Below are 22,947 nucleotides of genomic sequence, written 5' to 3' on the forward strand. Positions count from 1 at the left end.
GAATTGTAATGTCTAAATTCAGTATTAAGTGACCTTGAGCAACTGTTGAACACAAGTACTGTACAATACTGACTTCCTTTCTCTTACATATAAAAATTTACACCAAAATCATCTCTCTAACACAAATCTAGAACTTTCATTTCCTGAAACGTTTTGAAGGTACAGCAGTATAAATTATAATTAATACAGTACATACAATATATTGTACAGTGCCGGCAAGTCATTTATCCCCGAGACTACACCACAAGGCAGACTATGATTAAACTACCCAATATACATTTTCACTATCATTTCTCAGAATTGTTCAAAGTTTAAGAATTGGATGTTTTATAATGTATATATTGCAGCTGAATTCTCAGTCAATTCAACTCTAGTATGATGGATTTAATGAAGTCTTTGTTGCTGATGAGTGGTATGGATGGTAGGAGGGAGATGATTGATTGAATTTACCACCAGATGCAGTTCAGTGCTGAAAAAAGACTGGATTCCAAGCCTAGGTATTGGTAAAAATGTTACTGTACCAAATATCAGCTTGATATTGATGAAACTGCCAAATCTGAATGCAAAAGATCTTATGATCAAGAGGGATCTTAAGCCAAGAAAAGTGTACAAATGTTCAGAATAAACTAATTTGATACTAGAATTCATAAGAAGTGTTAGCAATAAGTTATTTAATGTTGTTCATAAGTTTTACCTTATTATTGTTAGTAAGATACTTTATTTAGAGTATGAAGTTCAGTTTTGGGCATTGTACTATAGGTGGGCATAATGTTACGAGTGGCTCCTTATCAAAAGGTAACGGTTAAGTGTTGTGTGAGACATATTTTTTAGGTAACAATCTAAGGAATAATGGGCAATGGAAAAAAAGTATTTATATGGATTATAACACAAATTAATTTTAATGTGTGGTGGTGTGTTGGCACCAGTAAATATTGTGCTAACAGGACATAATAATAATTTGTCAATGAGCAATGCAGGAGATGTAGGGGTCTGTCAAGACTTTTAATTATTAAATTTGTTTTAACTTGCATGATTCTCTAGTATGGTTGAAAGTTTGTTCTTCCCTCATGTTGTTGATTCTTGTGTATCTTCTGGCACCAAGAATCACCCTCATGGCTTCATTCTGTTTTCTAGTTTGTTCAAAACAGAGGTGGTGGAGTTAATTAGGTGCAGGGCATGATACTCTACTAAAAATCTTAAAAACATTGTCAAATGTGTTATCAAATCAACAAAATTGGAAAGGTGGAAAGACATGCAACAAAATGGCTTCCAAAACAGAAAAATAAGAGCTGTGAGGAGAGGCTAGAGGTATTAAATATGACAAAGCTAGAAGATAGAAAAAATAGAGGCAATATGATCACTACAATAGTAACAGGAATCGACAAAATCGATAAGGAAGAATTCTTGAGACCTGGAACTTCAAGAACAAGAGGTCATAGATTTAGCTAACTAAACAAAGCTGCCAAAGAAATGTTAGAAAATTCAATTTCACAGTGTTAGACAAGTTCATACAAGTTAAGTCGAGTCTGGCCTCAGGCTGGGCTTTGGGAGTAGAATTCTCCCAAAACACACTCCAGGTAAGTGAGAAGGTTGTAGAGGCTAAGACTGTCAGTAGTTTCAAAGCATTATATGACAGTGTAGTTACAGTATGAGAGCTACGCTCGTGGTGTCCCGTCTTCCCAGCACTGTCATATAACGCTTTGAAATTACTGACTGTTTTGGCCTCTACCACCTTCTCACCTAACTTGTTCCAACTGTCTACCACTCTGTTTACAAACGTGAATTTTCTTATATTTCTCTGGCAGCTTTGTTTCATTAGTTTAAATCTATGACCTTTTGTTTTTGAAGTTCCAGGTCTCGGGAATTCTTCCCTATCAATTTTATTGCAAAGCTCTCATCCTGTAACTACACTAAGTTACTTCAGTAATGACAGTCTCACACTCACTTTCTCACTAAAATGTAAAAAACAGAAAATATAGCTTCTTACTAATTCTAGAAATTGAACAGATGCATCGAAAAGTTGTCATAGGGGCTATATTTACATTGGCTGTTGTGTGTGTTTTTCAATGTTTGTTTCATCAGGTACAAGCCCAGGTGATGGTTTCAACTCTGAGTTGGTGCTGCTGGATGTTGAGGTGTCAGTGAATGAAGGTGAAACCTCTCGCAATACCATCATTCTCCATCTGGTAGCCAAGTTCTCCAGTTTGAATCCGATGATTCGTGAAATAAACAAAGAGGTGAAGTCTAGTTTGAGGGAGTATTTAGTATATGCAGAGATCATAAAGGAACTGAATGAGTTTCAAGCTGCTAAAGCACCTGAGGAGCCTTGTATACCAATCCCAGAATTAATATATGGTAAGTGCACAAACAAGGAAAACATATTACTAATGGAAAATATAAAGATTACTGGTTATGAGACATATGACAAGTACAAAGGATTAGATTTTGATCATCTTAAAATTATAATTAAAGAGATTGCGAGAATTCACGCTCTTTCACATGCATGCTATCAGCCCAATGCATTCCAGGAAAAATACACATGTTTTCCGACATCACAACATCTACTGACATTTAAACCAGTCATGTCAGCGGTGCTAGAAACTGCCATTGACTTTCTTAAGAGTCAAAGTGACAAAAAAGATGTAACGGAGAGAGTCAAAGAATGTAAACAAAGTTTAATAGAAAAGTATACATGTGCACTGCCTGAAGAAGATACTATCAAATGTTTAATTCATGGAGATATGTGGATAAATAATATCATGTACAAATACAAAGATCCTCAACTAAATGGAAGCCATCAAGAGATTGAAGGAATAAAACTCATTGACTGGGGAAACACTAGCTGGGGAAGCCCTTTTTTTGACCTTCAGTATCTGCTACACGCCTCCACGACTCACACCATCAGAACTACCCACCTAGAGGAGCTCCTACACCACTACCACTCTACGTTCACCAGGCTCGCTGCTAAGCTGGGGTCTCCTGCTGCCAGCTGGAACTTTACACAGTTTATGATCGACTGGGAGAAGACTTACATATTGGGATTCTTTTTAGGTTTCACTATGGTGCTGGGAACCCTAAACACATGCAGTCCTCTAAACAAAGAGCCAGAACCTTCTGTACTGGACAAACCTTTTATGTTACCAGTGAAAATTGTTGCTGATGGCATGAAACTTGGGATGTCAAAACTTCTTGTTCCTTTATTTAAGAAACCAATTGGCGAGTATTTGACCATGAAAACTTTTCAACTGGTCAACAAGCCAGTTCTCAAAGAACTTATTTCTGGCAAGAATGAAGTCATGAATAACAGGGTACTCGGCCTAGTCAGTGAGGCAGATAATAAGGGGATTTTCACCAAGGACTGAATACAATACAGTACATACTGTACTTTCATTTATTCTTTAACCCGTTTACAGCGGCTATTGAAAAATGGTAATTCTTGACCATACGCAAAAAAATAAACAAAATTCCAGAAAATATATTTTCTTGTACAGTATTTATTTCTATGCAAAATGTAAGAAAACAATTATGTATTAACGTGTACATTTTTTACTGGCTGGAAGAGGTGTGTGGAGGCATCTGTCTACACCCAGTAATGGCTTTGTTGAGACTGCTGTATGTATGACTCTAGTGTTCACCTTGGATGACTGCATCTATCTGGACCTTAGAAAAAAAGGCTCTTGACAGAGTTCCACATAAGAGGTTGTTCTGGAAACTGGAACACATTGGAGGGGTGACAGGTAAGCTGCTAACATGGATGAAAAATTTTCTGACTGATAGATAAATGAGGGCAGTAATAAGACGAAGTGTATCAGACTGGAGAAATGTCACAGGTGGAGTACCACAGGGTTCAGTTCTTGCACCAGTATTGTTCATTGTCTACATAAACGATCTACCAGATGGAATATAGAATTATATAAACATGTTTGATGATGATGCTAAGATAATAGGGAAGATAAGTAACTTAGATGATTGTTATATCCTTCAAGAAAACCTGGACAAAATAAGTATATAGAGCACCACTTGGCAAATGGAATTTAATGTAAATAAATGCCATGTTATGGAATGTGGAATAGAACATAGACCCCACACAACCTATAAATTATGTGAAAAATCTTTGAAGTCTGATAAAGAAAGATCTAGGCATGGTTCTAGATAGAAAACTATCACCTGTGGATCACATTAAGAACATTGTGTGAGGGGCCTATGCTACACTTTCTAACGTCAGAATTGCTTTTAAATACATGGATGGCGAAATACTAAAGAACTTGTTCACGACTTTTGTTAGACCAAAGCTGGAATATGCAGCGGTTGTATGTGCCCATATCTAAAGAAGCAAATCAACAAACTGGAAAAGGTACTAAGACATGCCACTTAAGTACAAGAATGTAACAACTCTTGTATATATCTCCAAAAAAAAAAAAAAAAGAAAAAAAAAAAAAAAAAAAGTGGCTCCCAGAACTGATGGATAAGAGATGGATAACAAGCGGGAGTTGTTCCCACGCTTACACAATCTAGTACAGTACTGTAATTACCAAAGAAGGCACCAAGCTGGGGGACACTATATAGCACAAAATTACAAACGAAGTAATACAGAATGAAGTTATGAGGATAATTCTTGGTGCCCGAAGGTGCACAAGAATCAACAACATGAGGGAAGAGCTGAAGCTTCCAACCATACTAGAGAGAATCATGTGATTGAAAGGGAGAGTTCCCTCCCAATCTGCGGGAAGGAAACGTACCCCTTCAGGGCAGGCTTATAGCCTATCCTGGAGTTCAATTGGTGGAAGCCCAGGGAGCCATAGTGGGCAGAGCTAAGACCTGGCACTGATTGGCTGGACCAAGTATTAGTTAGGAGGTAGAAGGCAAAAACCAGGACAGGGTTAGCTTTTTGTTGCCCATCATAGTGAACCCTGAGTATATAAAGATTTTCTGGAGGGAGCCTCCCGGTGGCTCCTTGAAGCTATCTTGCTACAATTGTTACAAACTCAAAAGGTCACTATTATGACCCAGACTCAGTATATACAGCATATTAATATACACAGTGTCCAATCTTTATAATTAGAATATAATTAGTCATTAATGTTTAAGCTAAATGTATATTCTTGTAATAAGTATATTTTGTCACTATAATATCAGTGTATGTAATACATGTCCATATGAAAGTCAGACTATACAATATTTCAAGGTTTTGTTTGTATGTTTGGCATGATGCCAAACTGTTGAATTGCTTCTTAATGATTGAGACTCGTGTGCACACTGGCCAGCTTGAGTGAGTGTGGGGATATGTCTGAGTCATAATTCAGGGCAGCCAACCAGGTGGTTGGTTACTCAGTTTTGTAATCATTTAACTATTGTAGTCTCTTATATAAATGAACATTTGCTTATGTTCCATACAGCGAGTACTAGTGAATGTGATTTTTAGTTTATTAAGTATAGTCCCCCATATACACTATAGTTGTCCATGTGGGGACTTAGTCATTTGCAAAGTAATTTGGGACAAAGTATTTTCAGCAAAATACTGACTGAAATTGCCAGGCCCTGGGAGGGACCTATGTATTTGAGTGCCATTGACTTTAACTTTGTTGAGTCTGTTGTCTCTGAATTTCATAGTCCATAGTGACGTCAAGGTTTTGATAAAGTGCACATTGATTCCGTCTTAACCACATTAACTTGGATGCACTTTAACTGCAGACTAGTGTACCAGTGTACCCAAGTGTTATGTAAACTAAGCTGGTGACTAGTTAACTGAACAGCATCTAGGTGACCACTAGTGTACCCATGTTGAGTTTCATGTACCTGAAGCTTGACCTGTTTAACTTAGTAGCATCTAATTGGAGTTTGAAGTGTCAATGCTTATTACTTTAATGTACTTGTATATAATATTTGTAAATGGCTTTTGTTACATGTGACAAGGTCACCCAAGTAAACTAGTGGTTCTTTTCCCATATACTTTGTATACCCTAGGCTAATTTATTGAAGTTGTGATTTACTTGATGCCAGGTTTACCTAATATTGAGAACGAGGAGTTTACATTGAGCCTTACATGGGGACATAAGTCACATCATTTGCAGAAGTTCTGTTTGGCCTACCAGTGACTACAGCCAGAATCTGGTCCCCAGCCCCCCTTTCCTTCCTGAGGGTTGGTGAGTGGGTGACACTTTGCCTCCCCACTAGTCTCTCCAGAAAGTCAGCAAAGCCTTTCAGACAACTGGAGAATTCACAGAAAACAAAGCCTCCAAACTACCAAGCAATTCACACAAACTAGCTTGAAACTCATTAGTACCAAATACTGCCACTAAATAGCCCAGGCCCAGCCCTGTCAGCTCCCTTGATCAGTTGTTGCTGATGAAGCAGTGTGTAGAGCTGCCTGTAGTGATCCAGTCCTTCAGCTTCAAGCTAAGTGCCAGCCATCCTTGGATTCTGTTGGCCTGAAGGAACCATTTGCTTTTGTGTATTGTTTCTGTATTTTAGTATTGGCTTCACGTGTTTTTTTTTCCTGGCTTGTATGGCCTTGGTTCATGTTGCATTCAAGCTGCACTTGCTCAGGGTTATTTTCCATGAGGTGCCCACTAATGCTGTCTTAGCTGTCAGTTACCTTCTCTTGTGTGTTTCAGAGTACAGTACATCCCCGAGAGGCCTGGAGAGCCTCACTTCGAGCTAATCACGGATCTTTGATGCCTCTGTTTGGTCCCTTGGCGGGGAGAGGTTTTATGGTTGTGCTGAGTGCACTGGTGTTTGTGCTTTATCATATGTATGAAATTATAATGTAATTATACATTCAATAACAATAAAAGATTACACAAAACCCTCCTTACCCTTCTCGATAAAATTCGCACCTCGAGGTGACACCCGAGAAGTGAGAAAGGGAGGCCATTGTGGTTAAGTGCACTGAACATGGTAGAGTTGACGTGTCATGGGGTTGAGCCAACACTGGACCTACCACCGTAATCACAAACTCTACCAGCAAGTTGCTGAATGGATCGTGACTGACAATAGCCATTATTTGTTGCCACAACTTGCAGAACTAAGGAAAGTGCCTGTTTTGGTTTATTGTAGCTCAGATTAATTGGCCAATGATTGTGTCTTGGATAAATTGTTTGGGTGCATGACACCACCCAGGGAGAGCATGACAGGTGTCTGTGGGTGTCCTTCAGTCCTTTGTCGACTTTGGTCCCCTCTGCAGAGGGTCTTTGCTGCTGCAGATCATTTTTCACATCATCCCTCCATGTATGAGTTGGATCGCTTAGCTGCTCCCCCACAGGTTCAATTTTGAGTTATTCAGTGTCTCGGGTGTTGTATTTCTGGAGGTTTCCGACTTCCTGTGCTGCACCTTCTATGATGGATGAACCTGTCCTTTCTTTAATTATGGGTCTCTGCCTGCTTATTGGTTGCAGTATTGAGGTCTCTAGTTCATCCTGGCTGACTGACAACCCTGTCTTTTCCTTGGGACCTGGCAGGGGTTGTCACTCGTGTGAATTACTTGATTGGCAGGTGCGCTCTATCTTAAAGGTGTTCCTGAGTGGAGCTTCTCTTGCTCTGCTCTTTAGCTGTCTGCCATTGTCCGAAAATATGAGCAAGTGTCAGGTCCATGTGCAGCAGCTTGTGCTGTCTGGGGCCCTTATTATTCAAGACCATAGGATGTGTTTGCACTTGCTGGCTGTCTTGCAATCATGGAGGGGGTACTTTGAGCAATTGAGTATGGATGTGGCATCACTGGGATCCACTCGGTGGGTGTAGGCCTTGCAGTCTGCAGTTCCGGCATTGGTGGGGCCAGGTCCCTGGGTAGACCAAACAAGTAAACTTCTGCAACTGACGTGGCCTTTTAGCGTAGAGCAATCTCGGCAAGTTAGCTTCAGATAGCCACAGTGGCTCCTCCAGAAAGACATTTCATTACATTCAATGCTGGGTTTTCATGGGTAATGTTTTACAGGTTATGTAAGCAGTACAGCATATCAGAGTTTACTGATCGTGTTTGAGCAGTTATACCATTTTTTTTTATGTAATCATTATGTAATGTGTTGATTTTCTGTATCGGTTATTTCTTCTAATTAAATGTTAAAACTCCTTTGCATATTTTCTCTATCCCACTTGGCTGTTGAAATATTTTGAATACAATATAGCCTTCCAGGTTTAGTGCTTTCTTGTAGTAAGTTACTTCAACAATTTGGTTTCTTGCAGTTGAAAGGTTTAAATAAAAATTAGTCAAATATGTAAGGAAAACTGTCTGCAATTCTACCTCAATTGGATTAATATGCAGCCCACTGCTGTGCTATGCACTATATCCTTAATGCTCCCTTTAAACACACTAAGAACTAATGTAGGGTTAAACACCCAAAACATGTATTTACCACAAACAGGAAAAATGATACCTTCAGTAGCATGTATCACAATGAAACATTAATGTTGTCATAAGATAGTCAAATATAAACCTATTAAATTATATAAACTATAAAGTGGTTTGTAATTTTTGTATTTCAAAAACTTTTGATAATGACCACAGTTAATCAGAGATAATTTTTCATTGTTGTGCTGTGGGTCTTGTATTAAGAGTTGAAACATACATTTAATTTTCTGATAGGGTACAGCCAACAGAATAAGTATGGGATGCATAATAAACAAACAATTAAAATGGGGTACCGATGCGATATGCATAATCGACTAATACTGAAATCGTTGGTGCCAAGGCTGGAGGCACCCAAGTAAAAGGGTAATAATCTAAGTAAGTAATTATCAAAAGCAGGCACCAAACCGGGAAGGCTATGTAGCACCATCAAATGCGCAAAATAATCAGAAGGTGCTAAATATCACCAGGTATCCCAATAAGAGAACAGAAATGATAAGGGGTAATAATCAAAGTGATAAGAGTACTTATAATAATAATAATGATGTATTTATGACTATCACTGGAGCACATTAAAAAATTGCATAAGTTGCAGACAGTCCAATTTAATAAAACTAAATGGTGACTTGGCACACTTAATATCGTTGTCAGTGCGTTATACTTCACATCTGACAGGATCAGCACCACCGGTACACTTAGTATCACGCAGTATTGGCAAAATGGGACCGAAATAATATCACACAGTACAATACTAAATGGGACTTTACAGGACCAAAGAGCCGAAACTCAACTCCCGCAAGCACAATTAGGCTAGTACAGTGTTGGCAAAATAATTAAGGATGTACAATAGTAAAAACACTGATAAAGACTAATTATATAAATCACAGTTCACAGAAGCCATGAAAATACAAAAACATCAATACAAATTTTATGTAAAGAATCAATACACTTGGGAAAACTCTTGGCATATACCACTCGTAAAATATTGCCTAAAGATGAAACAATCAAAAAATTAATTCATTTTGGCTTGCCAACACCAGTAAGGGTTTCAAACATATAGCATAGACATGAAAATAAACATGGTATGTATCTAATTATCTTTCAAGTTAAATTTGTCAAACCCATAAAAAAAAACACAAACTATGTATCTTAGTGGTAGTGCTAAGATGAAGACAGACAACTGACTGCCCTGGTGTGCATCTTAGCCTGTACATTTTGTCAAGTTGTTATCACTAACCTTTTCCCATTATCATGGAAGGGAAAGAAAGACGTGTTAAAAAAAAGCAGTGTATAAAAAACCACTCAGTTAATGTAAAATGAAAAAAAAAAAAAAAAAAAAAAAACTGATACTGTACTTTAATATCAGGAACAAGTGTTTACTCCCCTAAGTATTGCATACATTAGTAATTCTGAAACCTTCCAACAGGCTTCAGTATCCAGTACACTGTAAAGTCCTACTCTATCTGTCCGTCTGTCTGTGTGCGCGCGCGCTAAAGGTTAAGATACTACACATGCATACATATGAACTAAAAATTATAATTATATAAAGTTCCATAAATTACCATAAGAAGACTACAGAATCCTAAATCAACATAGCACATTGTATGATTGTAAAGTGTACAAAAGTTTTAGCCAAGGTTTTTAGTACAATTTAAGTATTCCAAGAGGAGGAACATATTTAAAGAAAATTTAAAAAATTCATTTGTAACACTTGCATGTGTTACAAAGTCGGTATTAAATTATATGGTCTTGAAGGTATATTTTGAATATGATCAAATTATTAATTATTCATTTTATTCCATTCACTTGGGCTGTAGGAGACTCAAACCGTGGACCCTACGCGTGAGAGGCCGAAGCTCTATCGACGAAGTCGATAGAGCTTCGACTTCCATTTATTTCCACAGAAGTGTGCATGACATTTAATATGCATTTTTATTTTTATTTTTAAATACTGTACAGCGTTATTTGCCAGTTTAATACTTGCAATATTACGATTTATAAAATCTGAATTACAGTATATTCATTTTAAAATCCTAATTACAAGATGAGAAAAACAAAATGGTAAACAAGCACAGTTCACCAACTAAGAATGCTCAGCAAAATTATATACAACAAAATACTGTACTGTATTTGCAAGCAAATAAGACGCATCCAATTTACATGGATAGTGATTGTTTTCAGCCTGTTTCAACGTGCATTTAATGAAAATGAAAATAATTTTAAAGTAATTTTTGTAGAGAAACATAATTTTGTGCATGTAAATGCAATACATATTCAAATGCTTTTTGACTGAAAAGCCACACGTCCAATCCGCTGAGAAAAATGAAATCATTACCGGCACTAGTCATCGAATTCATTTTTATGCTAACTTATTAGCAAATTTTTATGCCAGAGCTTAATAAATTTAAGTTATTTTACTCTGTGCACCACACTCCAAACTGACTTGATACCTTACCCTAGGCAAATCTGGGCAAAAGACTTATTTAATATACAATCAACGTTGGTAACGTTGATTTAATATTACTCTAGCATATTTTACCCGCTGGAAGCTGCAGGTGAAATTTTATTGTGCAAGGAGTTTGCCCACCACTTAATTAATAGATTTATTTAACAATTCAGATGAATATCTGTGTAAAGAAACAGCAGTCTTCAATAGCACATTAACCAAAAAAAGGATAGCAGAAGCTGACCCAATTTTGGAAACAACATAATTTTATAAAAGATTGGTACTGGTATGATAATTATTCCTTCAGTAGAATTCTTGAGATTCAATAGTATATTACAGTTTTAACGCCTATATTTTAAAAGGCAACTTGACTGAAAATCATACACAAGACACCAAAAGTATACATTTAACACCGAGAAATTCAAAATCCATTTTGAATGGATATATATACAACAATTTTATACATTTAAACAAATTGTGCATGCATGAATATTGTATTATTTTATTAGAATGAATAATGAAGTTAATATTCGAGACTATGAAAATGTACTACTCTTTACATCGTGTTTTTTTCCAGTTATAGCAAAGCTATTGAGAACCAAATATTCAAATGAAATTTAAACACAGTACCTACACCCTTAAACTTCAATTTAAATAGGAATTATATATTTTTAATTATTTATTTCACTAAATAAGTTCTCAGTGAATGCTACACACTATACAACACTAAAGCATATTTAAAATACACATTTTTTGAAGGCTAAAATGAACCTAGACCAAAAATACAAATATACACAATTTTAACCCTCAATTGTCCACTGAGGGCTACAATATTGAAAATTCATATAGTATTCATGATAAAGGCATGTGTAGACCAAATAAATACCCTCTCTTCAACCTTTCTCACCAGAAATATCTAAAAAATTTACACATTATCAATGGAAGCGCTACATGAAATCAACATGTGTTTCAGGGTTGAAGCAACACAAAAATTTATTAGGAACTAAGCACTGGAAAAAACTGCAACACAAAGGTAATGAAAGAGGCTTTTCCTTACTCTCCACGTACGTGTGCATATGTACTTTATGCATGTATCAGCAGAATACATAAAAGTATTCATAAAACAAGAAAATCATAAAAAGTAGTAAAGGCAGATATCATTCCTCTTAAGTAATGTACAACTATGGTAATATCTTCTTGAGTGAAGATTCATAACTACACTAATGCATTTCTGTATTATATTTTTCTCAGAGTCAAAAGATTTAATGAAATTTATCCAGTGCAGCATCACATTTCTTTTTCTTGTGAAGACATTCCTATCTGACTTTGCATAGAAAGTGATGAGCAAATTAATATACTGCAAAGTACAAAAAGAAATATATTTTTGGTAGGAAAATTCAAATCTTAAAATTGTTTCAAGATTTTATATTAAAATCGGTTGTCATTCAATTGAATCTATTTTCACATATTAAACAAATCAACAGGATTTACAAGTGAAACCGAGGATATTCTAGAAAAAAGTTATGGATTTTTTTTTTAATTAAAATTATTTTTTGTATTGTTAGGAAACAATTGAATCTTTATATTATCTACAACTTCAATCTTTCTAAAGATTAGAATACTTGTTTGAAAAGTTAAAAAAAAATTATTCCTTATTTGAAACTTTATTCAGAACAGCCATGCTTAGTTTTAATTACTAAATATTTAAGGAATATAAATGTGAAAATGTGTTCTAAGCAACAATCACTTGGGGCCTCTTAAAGGCACAAAACATAAAACTGTACACATTGTAAACATCTGGCAAATAACTTGATTCACAGCTAATCATGAGAGTCCTGTCATGGGGTTTCCACCATTCAACACACACACAGACTCTACATAAACCTCTTAAAAATAATAGTAAGACTTGTTATAAGATGGACACTTATGAGACCAACTTTGTAACCTTAAGAAGAAAAGGTACTGTGCAAGAAAAATAAAATCCTCAACTTCAATAAACAACATAGTAGTGGAAATGCAATTTGATAAAAGGGGTAAAAATCCATACAAGCATATTTAATATTTTTGCCTTAACTTAGAATCCTTAGTGTAACAATTATTTTAGATAGTAAATACTGTATAGAATATCAGTGTTCTTGAAACTTTAATTATAAGAATAAATAAAATTACACACATAATTCAAATGGTGAAAATGTGACACTCTCTAACCTTTGTAAGTGAAATGCAAATTTGGTTTATGGTACACCAAACACTATCCTAAATCACTAGTAATATTAGTTATAGAAAACAGTAATTATTAAAAAAAAATTACTTAACTGGGATCTAATCACAGCCATCTTCCGAATCTGATCAGTGGAATGGTGTATGCGGCTATACAGTATCTGAAGATACTCTTGAATGATTGACCAACTTCTACAAGAGAAAAGACATCCAGTCACAGATGCTGCAAGTGATGAGTACGTTAGCGCCTTGCGTGTCTGTTGTTGGTGTGAAGGACATCTGCCCCACACAAGTCTGCCCATGGTGAGATACAGTGTTTTCTAGGCTTGATTTTACCTACAGTAAGAAATACGAAGTGAACTGAAGTGAAGATAAATACTGTATACACAGATCATATGTAGAGTTTAAAGAGGAAATGATACATTTTCTAACAAAAAAAAATGAAGATTATGGGGGGCCCGAATCACCATTGGTACAAAATATTGAAAACTCAAAACACGGTAAAACATATCTAAAAATAGTAAAGAATGTGGCAACACTGAGGTGCAAACAACATGCTTCATGATGAATGGTATATTAAACTCTTAGCAGTAACTATTAGAGACATATGAACTACTCCAGGCAGCTCATGTGGTTCACATGCTCTTAAACACTGTGTTTATGTAAACAATTATTTTATATATGAATGTATATATTTGTTTTACGCTCAGTTAGCAACTCTCAATATATCAAGGGCTATCAACTAGTGGAAGATATCAGTGACTCAAGTTGTTGGACACAGCTGACATGTGATAAGCATCTGCACATGGCTCATAGCAGCAATATACTCTAAATATTTTTTGTTTTGTTTTGTTTTTTATCCCTACCACATTTAAGATGCCTTTCTCTCTGAAATGGTCTAAATGTTAAATGAAGAAAACAGATGCAAGAAAGTGTAGATGTGCACATGACTTAGTATTATATGCTGCCTCCAGAGTGATATAAACTAGTGATGTTGCTGACTTGACACACTACCAGAGCAGCAAAGCCAATATGAATCGGTAATGATGCTCTAGCAGGAACATTGTAATGAGAGTTTTCTATCATAATTTATGATATATCAAATATATTTAGTAACAAGTGTTTATAATGTATTCATATTTAATTTTATACTAATAGCAATGCACCAATATTTGTGTGTGGGGGGTTTTTTGGGTTCCAAAATTTGTTTCTCTATGGTTTAACACACAATTTCCCTGAAACTTCCCTACATTTGATGAAGGGGATTAATCGAGTCCCATGATTATTGGAGTCCCTCCAATCATGTGAAGTTTGAAGAAAATGAACACTGTCTGCCTCATCCACTGATGGTACAATCATCGATGTCATGTTACTCAAGAGTAACATGATTGTACATATTTAAAAATTCTGTCAACTACAAAACTTAGAAATTCACATATTTGGAGTAAGGAGCACAATTAAGACTTACTGTATTTAGTGTGAGATTGGCTCCTTGTAGAGCTAAGCCACAGGAACAGTTTACAAGGATATTCGGCCCAGAACCTGGTTTATAGATCATTTCATTTGGTCCTCTGAGTGACTCCTGTAATCCATGCATCTGTAAATGGACCTTTTGTTTACATTAACACAGTTTACACTATACACTTCAACCACCCTCCCAACTCCCACCATTTTCAACTAGTCTACATACTTCTCTCTCACTGCTAAAAAAAAAAAAAAAAAACTATCATCAGCATACATTACATTTGAAATACTTTAGTTACTAATGTTAAGTCTAAATGTCTTATGTAACCTTTCCAGAGTATTTCTGTTCATACTATAGTATAGTGCCCAAAACTGACCTACATGAATTAAATGGAGCCTAACAAGAACAAGATCAATATGAAGAACATTAGCTTTTATATTATTAATTAACGTTTATATTACTGTTATGCAGCGGACTCTTGGACTTGACTTGACACCATTTACGTGACCCTTCTCTTTTCTTTGAAATAGTCATGCTGTAATCCAATATACATTATAACAATGCTTCCAGTACCATGTTTGTCTACCTTTCTAATTTTGTTTTCCACAAGGTACAGTATCAAAAGCTTTGCTAACGGTATATCATTTTGCAATCTTTTCCACAGATTGGATCAAGAAAGTGGTATTAGAAGACAAACATAAAACAGTACAGTAACAGTGATACTACTGTACAGTACTTTCCCACTGAACCATTTGTTGATATTCTGGGCAGATATTTGGATTGTCTTTTACTTTGTACAATCCTTTTGATGTGTGCTTTGACCCCAAGGACAAAATGTACATCAAACCACTTTTCAGCTCATAAATTGGAGGCTCTTTTCAATGCCTTGATACTGACATTTATCAATCAATTAATTTGCATTGTGTGTGTCAGAAGCATTGGAGCAGCAGAGCACAGAAACTACTCTGTTTTGCCTGAAGTTAGCAGAAGGATTCATTCTAATGATGAACCAGTATGTTTCCAGATATAAGCCTTCAGTGAACCAAGTTTGATCTACCTTATAAACTTACTCGGCAGTTAATTTCACAATTTCAAGAAATGTCTCACTACTCAGCTTTGGCTTAGTAAGACAAAGTGTCATTTTCCAAAAAGAGCAAAATTTCTACAGAAAGTGACGGATCAACCAGGTTCTAGTAGATATGTCAGCCACTGCAAGCAACAGCCTGACAGAGCAAGTTATCACCAAACAAGCCTAGCACCAGTATGTGCTCGGAGAAGAAAATTACTCTCAAAACTGATTCTGGGTAAACATCCTTGCCCATGATCTCTAATTTCATGGCACAGCTGCATACAACATTCTCAAGCCACGTCATCATCACTTTTCACTTTAGGCAGGCTCATTTTTCGGGTAATCAGTCTTAATTTCAGTTTTAGCATAAAACTGAATGACCTAATCTATTCTTGAGAATACCAAATAAAGTTAGTTTGGTCACATTGTACAAAACACAAATGTGAAATCCCCAAGACCACCACTTTTAACCTTGTTTTTGATAATCTCATTAACTGGAGACTGATAACACAGCATGTTTCCACGTGGTTCACTACTAGCTACAGCTTGATCGACACATTACCACCACTTTTAGCCCACACAAGGAAAGGGCACCCTTAAAATTTGGCTGACAAATCATAGGAAGTAGAGTGAAACAATGCGTACATGGCCAAGAAACAACAAAAATTATCAGGACATCTGTTATGCTGAACACAAGCAATTGATGGCACTAACAGACCCCAGCTGCTCATGTTCAGCATAACAGTGGCCTAATAATTTTTGTTGTTGCTCAACAAAAACATCTACAGTGGAACCTCGGTTTTTTAATGCCAGTTTTCAAATTTTTTGGTTCTCGAGCTCAATTTCTTCAAAAAATTTGACTCGGTACTCGTGTTTGTTGATACACGGATGGGCTGACTGTGCACGTGGCTCACTTCAGTTTGCCAGTGTCTCCCGCCTAGTGACGACCACGCTTGGATCCTTTGTGAAGAATTTCATGGTTTTTGTGCTTTTTTGGTTCCTGAACATAAAAGTTCTTATTATATATCATGCCATGGGTTCCAAGAAAGTCAGTGGTAAAGTTCAACCTAAGAAAATAGTTGAGGATGACAAAAGAGGAAAAACAAGAGATCATTTGTAGTGAGAATGTGATGTCTCACTACAGCCAAGTGTTAAAATGTAGGGAAAAACAAGTGTCTATAGACAGATTCTTAGCAAGACAAGCAAGCAGTGAGCCACAACCAGGTCCTACTGGTATGCCCACAAAACACAGGAGAGAGAGAGTACCTTAGAAATATCATCACTGTTGTTATAATGGAAGGGGACTCCCCTTCCAGACACTAATACCTCTCCTCCTCCCCTCTTCCTCACTGTCCTCCATACGCCAGCATGAGTCCTCAATAAAGGTAAGATATACTTGTATATACTGTAGTACAAAATATAAATACTAGTACTGTATGTATAAAATGTAGTTTTAAGTTAATATTTTTGGGAAGTGTGGAACTGATTAATTCAATTTAAATTATTTCTTATGGGAAAATTTGTTTCGGTTTTCAAACCATTTCTGGGAACGAATTAAATTAAAAAACGGAGGTACCACAGTATTTATCATCGGATGCCTTTTGTATACAATGAAAGCACCATAATTGTGCGGACAGTTTACAGTTTCAAAATGTAATCAGCCTGACTGAATAAAACACTCGTATAATCATTCATCCAACTCCACCGCCATGACCCTTACACTTACCTGACACACAGGGCAGATTACCTCCTCAGACTGCTGCATAGCAACTTGACTTGCCAGAGCAGCAGCATCATAGTTCAGAACTTCTATGAGCAATTTTTCTTCTAGAAAAAAAAAAAGTTAAAGAACTTTTAAGTTAAAGAAAGTTAAAAAAACAAAACAAAAGTCCCAAAAACCTCTCACTCCAGGTTCACCGAATACAATGCAAAAGCAAATGATGATAAAATATAAATTTTCATCTAAATATGGCAACAGTTCCTTCCACAAACAAAATCTGAAGTCTACCTTCACTGACGAGTTCATGGTGGATTTCCTCCATAACGGCCAACAACATCGTCTGGTCTTCTGCTCCTGAATCATCCAGACTTTTCCTGAAATATTTGTTAAATTTTAGCTTAATCTGGGAGTAAAATGATCCTCCATACACTGCTAAACATTTAACTTCCATTAGTTTTTTTTTAATAGAATGTGTTTATAACAATGTACTGTTCAGTACTTACCCGTATATTTCATGTCATAATGTATAAAGACAGTAAAGTAGGGATGAGGCAGTCGACTATTATCAACTGCTACCAGATGCAAACAGATCTCTTCCACAATCCTTCAGTGAAGAAGGTTGCAGATAAAGATTTTCAATGCCTAGAAAAGGCCAGCATTGAATATAATGAAATGCCTCCTTCTGGAAGCGCCCCAGTGGCTCCCTGAGACTATCTTGAAACAGAAACACACACACACACACGTATTGTGTGCGCTCCGAGTATTTTTTATAGTAAGGATATTTGTATTTATCTATTGTCTTCTTACCAATAAGGTAAGAAGAGGATTAATGTGTGGATCAGAGTTAAATACGTGTTTTCACTAAATTCTCAAATTGTAACTCCTGTGGTGGTGACATTTTAATTGCCGTTTGGGGACTCGTCCTATGATGTCTGTGTGAACTTTAACTCTGGAGAGGAAATTTAGGACAATCAAATTTCATGGTTTGTGAACTTCAACTTTTGAGAGGCAATTCCTGACTGCCAGATTTTTCAGTCAATGTGAACTAACTTTTGAGAAGAGTTTTTGGACTTTTGCCATTTGCCAGTCCAGTTGGGACTTAGTTTTTCAGAAGGCCAAATGATAGTTCACCAACTTGTGTTTATTGATGTTCATGCCGAGACATTACCCCCTACTCTGGTTATTTAACATCACCACCAACCTTGTTCACAACTTACCAGCCAGTCCTAAGCGACCTAGTATACCAACGTTATTAGGTGATCTTTGCTTAGTGACATCTAGCTGCTATGACTTGTGCCTTGTATTAACTTGATTGTTACTTGGTTGTGGGTATATGTAAACAGATATTAAACAAGACTTGACTTTCGAGCTAGCTGTTGGCAAAGGGCTACAGGCCGTCTAGTAGCGATTGTCTGTACAGTACTAATGAGTACAAGCTAGTTTTGAGTGTACCAATTGTTTGAATTTAATTGGAGAAATTTAACTTTCGATGCTTCACTTCCTATGAACTTTAAAGTAGTTTTTATAGATTTGTCAACTTTCTGGATGCTTCACAGTGAAGGTGACAATAATAGTCCCTCGCTCCTTGCACCACTATGGTGGCGAACCTGTGGCCAGGTTCTGATTCTGGTTTCAGAAGGCCAAACAGGATTCCAGCTACTGATGTGACCCAGTAGTGAGGCACCAACTCAGCGAGATGGCTTCAGGGGGGCCACCAATGGGTTCCCCACAAAACAAGATGCCAAAAAATTATATAGTCACCAGAAAGTTGGTTTTGCAAATACACGCATTTAAAGTTTAAATTAATTTTTAGATAGCACCATGTAGACATTACATAAACCAAAAGAAACAGTGAAGAAATCAATGGCAAGACAAAAAGCATCCCCTACTACCAGGCAAGAAAAAATCATTGATAGATTAGCTAACAACGTACTTCAGAGGCGGCAAGTTACTGCCCTGATTCATGGCAGCCCACTCTATCTCCATCACATCCTGCACTATTTTTGTGGGATTGTTGTTCATCGCATCCCCAGCTGAACGGAAGTGTTCCACCAGCTGGGACCGATTTGACCGCAAACGTTCCACACACCGCTATGAAAATATAAGGACAGCATAATGCAAAACACATTAATTAAAAAACATACAGTACTAATAGTTTTATATTCAAAATGATCCATTAAATAGTTTAACACATCTTGGCTTTGTCTTATACAGAGGACATACAATAAAAAAGGCAAACATTTTAGTAAATACATCAGAGAAGATTCAGAATGTTTTAACCCTTTCACTTAAGTTCACAATGATTCTGTTAAAGTTTGTAATTACAAGTCTATTGACCTAGTCTCAATTTTGATAATTTAATTTTACAATGAAAAAGCTTCACACATTGTGTAGTCATGTCCATCACATGAATAAAATATTATATCTGAAAATGGCAGAAAGTTGAAATAAACAAATAAATAAATAATTGTAGGTACTTATTAAACTAGGAAGTAGTAATGTGTGGCCGAGAAAACACAATATAGCATCTGGGAATAAAAAATTGAACCACACAAATTATTCGAGTAAAATTAAACAAAAAATGATAGTCAAATATTAGGAGTTATATATAAGCCACAGGGTTGATACCTGGTTGATGGGGTTCTGGGAGTTCTTCTACTCCCCAAGCCCGGCCCAAGGCCAGGCTTGACTTGTGAGAGTTTGGTCCACTAGGCTGTTGCTTGGAGCGGCCCACAGGCCCACATACCCACCACAGCCCAGTTGGTCCGGCACTCCTTGGAGGAAACAACCTAGTTTTCTCTTGAAGATGTCCACAGTTGTTTATAATTAACATACCATATCTTTACATACATTAACATACATACATACATGGCAGCATGTACAACACCCCCCCATAGGAAGAAAACCCACCAAATTGTTCATCCTGCCACTTGTACCTAGACACAGCTAGGACTTGCTCAAGTGAACAGCTTCTCAAACATGATTAACATTTGTCAACCCTTAAAAACTTACTTTATCTTGTGAGTGCAAAATGGGGGAATCTTTTATGAACAGTATCTATATTTGACAAACAGTATTTTCCTAACTCAATGTGGGGTTTATTATTCTACACATACTGTATTCCTAATGACTCTTAGATGTTCACACTCTCAGGTAGTGGTCAAGGTGGTGTTCAACACTCACTACAGATTCTGCAACTCCTCTGCTCAACTGTTGTTTCCATTCCAAATTTCCTTGGATATTTGTATCCATGACAGATTCTTGCTATCGTTGATTCTCTCCCGCGGCCACCTCCTCTTCGTCCATAATAATTGGGATTGCCAGCTGCAAGCACATTGTACCAGCGTACAGATTCACCGATTTGTTCTTCTATCCTCCTTTCCTCTTATCTTGTCACGATGACATTGCCTGATAATACCGCTAACTTGTAGAGATCTTGGAAGTATCAGGTATTCAAGATGGTCTTCATTAGCGCCCTCAGCAGCCAGCACAACTGCTCCTTCATTTCCACATATTCCAACATGGGAGGGGATCCACAGAAATTTGATGACTTCCCTGATTGGTAAGTCCTCTAACAGCTCTCTTAATTTCAACGACTATTGCAAGATTTTCTGCCCGATTTTTACTATGGCTTTGTAGCACTGCTTTTGATTTTGTGCAGATCACTGTACCATTAGTGTTTTGTTCAAGGAATCTTAATGCCATAACAATGGCAGTTAGCACTAAAATCTAACAAAGTTGAGAAAATTCAAGAAAAATAAATACAATACAAAGGCAATACTTAATGATGACAGGCATAGACTATTACATTATTAAGTCAGTAGTTCTTGCAACAGTACAGTAGTTGGAAATAAGAAAATGGGGTACAAGTTCTTACAAGAACTTGTAAGAACTTGAATGATAGAAATGGGGTACCAGGTGATGATAAGGTTAGTGGGGGTCTGAGACTTGGGAATACGGAAGTTTGAACAAATTACGTCATCGCCAGTTTAAATAAACCTATGGAACATAATAGATAAAAGTTTGCGTTAAATATATTGTATCCTGGAGATTTGTGACGCCACCATTACGTCATAGCTCAAATGCCGGCACAGGTCTTGGAAGCTACTGATCAAGATACCAAGTGACAGGATGTTGACGGGAGACCCACCTTGCGATACACATCTTTCCAAGGCGGTGCTTTACCGCGAGCGTTCTTGTAAAGCTTCCTGTGCATTACCCTCCTCTCCAGGACACTCGTCTGCACCCCGTCCATGCTAGTGGGACGTGTGAGGGAACAAGACGGGCCTGAAGGTAGCAAGAGTGGTATTGTTGTTGACGTGTGGTGGTCCCGTCAGCTGACTGCTGCTTCCCGCCACCACCAGTTTGCCCCACTACCTGTGCTTCCCTTATATCAACCTCCCCTAACCCATCATCTCCCTACCCTATGAACCCGACATCTATTTATTTACTCTTTTTAATTAATTTGTCTATTTAAAACACCTGTGAGAAAGCTATAATGGCTCAGATAAAAATGCTGGAAGGAATTTGCATACTTGCAAAGCCACTAAAACCCCTCTTAACAAAAATAAACTGATTTGAGTGATAAAAAATGTAACGTATAAGTACGTATTTGGTTGATTAGACAAAAAAGAATTTAGTGGGTTTTTTATATTTATTAAGTATAGTCTTGATTACGGCAGTCGGTTTGTTGTGTAGTGAACTGTTGTAGAAGTTGAGACGAAGTAAAGCAGACAGCTGAGTGAGGCAAGGGATAAAGAGCAGCTCGGATGTAAGGTGAGTGTACTCACCTAGTTGTGCTTGCGGGGATTGAGCTCTGGCTCTTTGGTCCCGCCTCTCAACTGTCAATCAACTGGTGTACAGATTCCTGAGCCTACTGGGCTCTATCATATCTACATTTGAAACTGTATATGGAGTCAGCCTCCACCACAACACTACTTAATGCATTCCATTTGTTAACTACCTTGACACTGAAAAAAATCTTTCTAACGTCTCTGTGGCTCATCTGGGTACTAAGTTTCCACCTGTGTCCCCTTGTTCGTGTCCCACCCGCGCTAAAGAGTTTGTCTTTGTCCACCCTGTCAATTCCCCAGAGAATTTTGTAGGTGGTTATCATGTCTCCCCTTACTCTTCTGTTTTCCAGGGTTGTGAGGTTCAGCTCCCTTAGCCTTTCCTCGTAACTCATTCCTCTCAGTTCCGGGACCAGTCTGGTGGCATACCTCTGAATCTTCTCTAACTTCGTCTTGTGTTTAACTAGGTATGGACTCCAGGCTGGAGCTGCATACTTCAGGATTGGTCTTACATAAGTGGTATACAGGATCCTGAACGATTCCTTACACAAGTTTCTAAAGGCAGTTCTTATATTGGCCAGTCTAGCATATGCCGCTGATGATATCCTTTTGATGTGGGCCTCTGGGGACAGGTTCGGTGTGATATATTGACCCCCAGATCTTTCTCTCTACTTGACTCTTGTAGGATTTCACCTCCCAGATGGTACCTTGTGTTCAGCCTTCTGCTCCCTTCGCCTAATTTCATTACTTTACACTTTCCTGTACAGTGTGTTGAACGCGGCACTGAATGCGGACGGAGTCGAAGAGCTCGAGTGCGGGACGAATGAAACTATGGAACAAGTATATTATACTTTTAGACATCAGTCTAATGCAATGTTCGTTCATGTTAACTTTGT

General features: G+C 37.2%; 2 protein-coding genes across 3 annotated transcripts; one reads left to right on the forward strand and one right to left on the reverse strand.

The window, feature by feature from the left end:
- Positions 1-1,171: 1,171 nt before the first annotated feature.
- On the forward strand, positions 1,172-8,065 carry LOC123757508 (uncharacterized). Its single transcript, XM_069327082.1, has one exon. It carries the CDS (start codon positions 2,067-2,069, stop codon positions 3,360-3,362), a length of 1,296 nt encoding a protein of 431 aa, XP_069183183.1. The 5' UTR covers positions 1,172-2,066; the 3' UTR covers positions 3,363-8,065.
- An 800-nt stretch (positions 8,066-8,865) lies between these two features.
- On the reverse strand, positions 8,866-21,647 carry LOC123757509 (RPA-interacting protein A). Of its 2 annotated transcripts, none has more exons than XM_045741211.2 (6): positions 21,412-21,647; positions 19,195-19,352; positions 17,550-17,635; positions 17,268-17,368; positions 14,476-14,616; positions 8,866-13,343 (listed from the first exon to the last, which is right to left on the reverse strand). In XM_045741211.2, exons 1-6 carry the CDS (start codon positions 21,514-21,516, stop codon positions 13,200-13,202), a joined length of 735 nt encoding a protein of 244 aa, XP_045597167.2. In that variant the 5' UTR covers positions 21,517-21,647; the 3' UTR covers positions 8,866-13,199. The 2 variants fall into 2 exon arrangements, with proteins under 2 accessions (XP_045597167.2, XP_045597168.2); XM_045741212.2 differs by having other exon boundaries at positions 14,476-14,604; positions 21,412-21,646.
- Between the last annotated feature and the right edge of the window lie 1,300 nt (positions 21,648-22,947).

Source organism: Procambarus clarkii, chromosome 19 (genome assembly GCF_040958095.1).
Source record: "Procambarus clarkii isolate CNS0578487 chromosome 19, FALCON_Pclarkii_2.0, whole genome shotgun sequence".
Taxonomy (NCBI): Eukaryota; Metazoa; Arthropoda; class Malacostraca; order Decapoda; family Cambaridae; genus Procambarus; species Procambarus clarkii.

Coding starts and splice junctions, on each gene's coding strand:
- LOC123757508 (XM_069327082.1), top strand. CDS start 2,067: ATGTTTGTTTCATCAGGTACAAGCCCAGGTGATGGTTTCAACTCTGAG.
- LOC123757509 (XM_045741211.2), bottom strand. CDS start 21,516: ATGGACGGGGTGCAGACGAGTGTCCTGGAGAGGAGGGTAATGCACAGG. Junction 19,353..21,411: donor GGAAAGATGTGTATCGCAAG/GTGGGTCTCCCG, acceptor ATATTTTCATAG/CGGTGTGTGGAACGTTTGCG. Junction 14,617..17,267: donor TAATCTGCCCTGTGTGTCAG/GTAAGTGTAAGG, acceptor TGTAAACAAAAG/GTCCATTTACAGATGCATGG.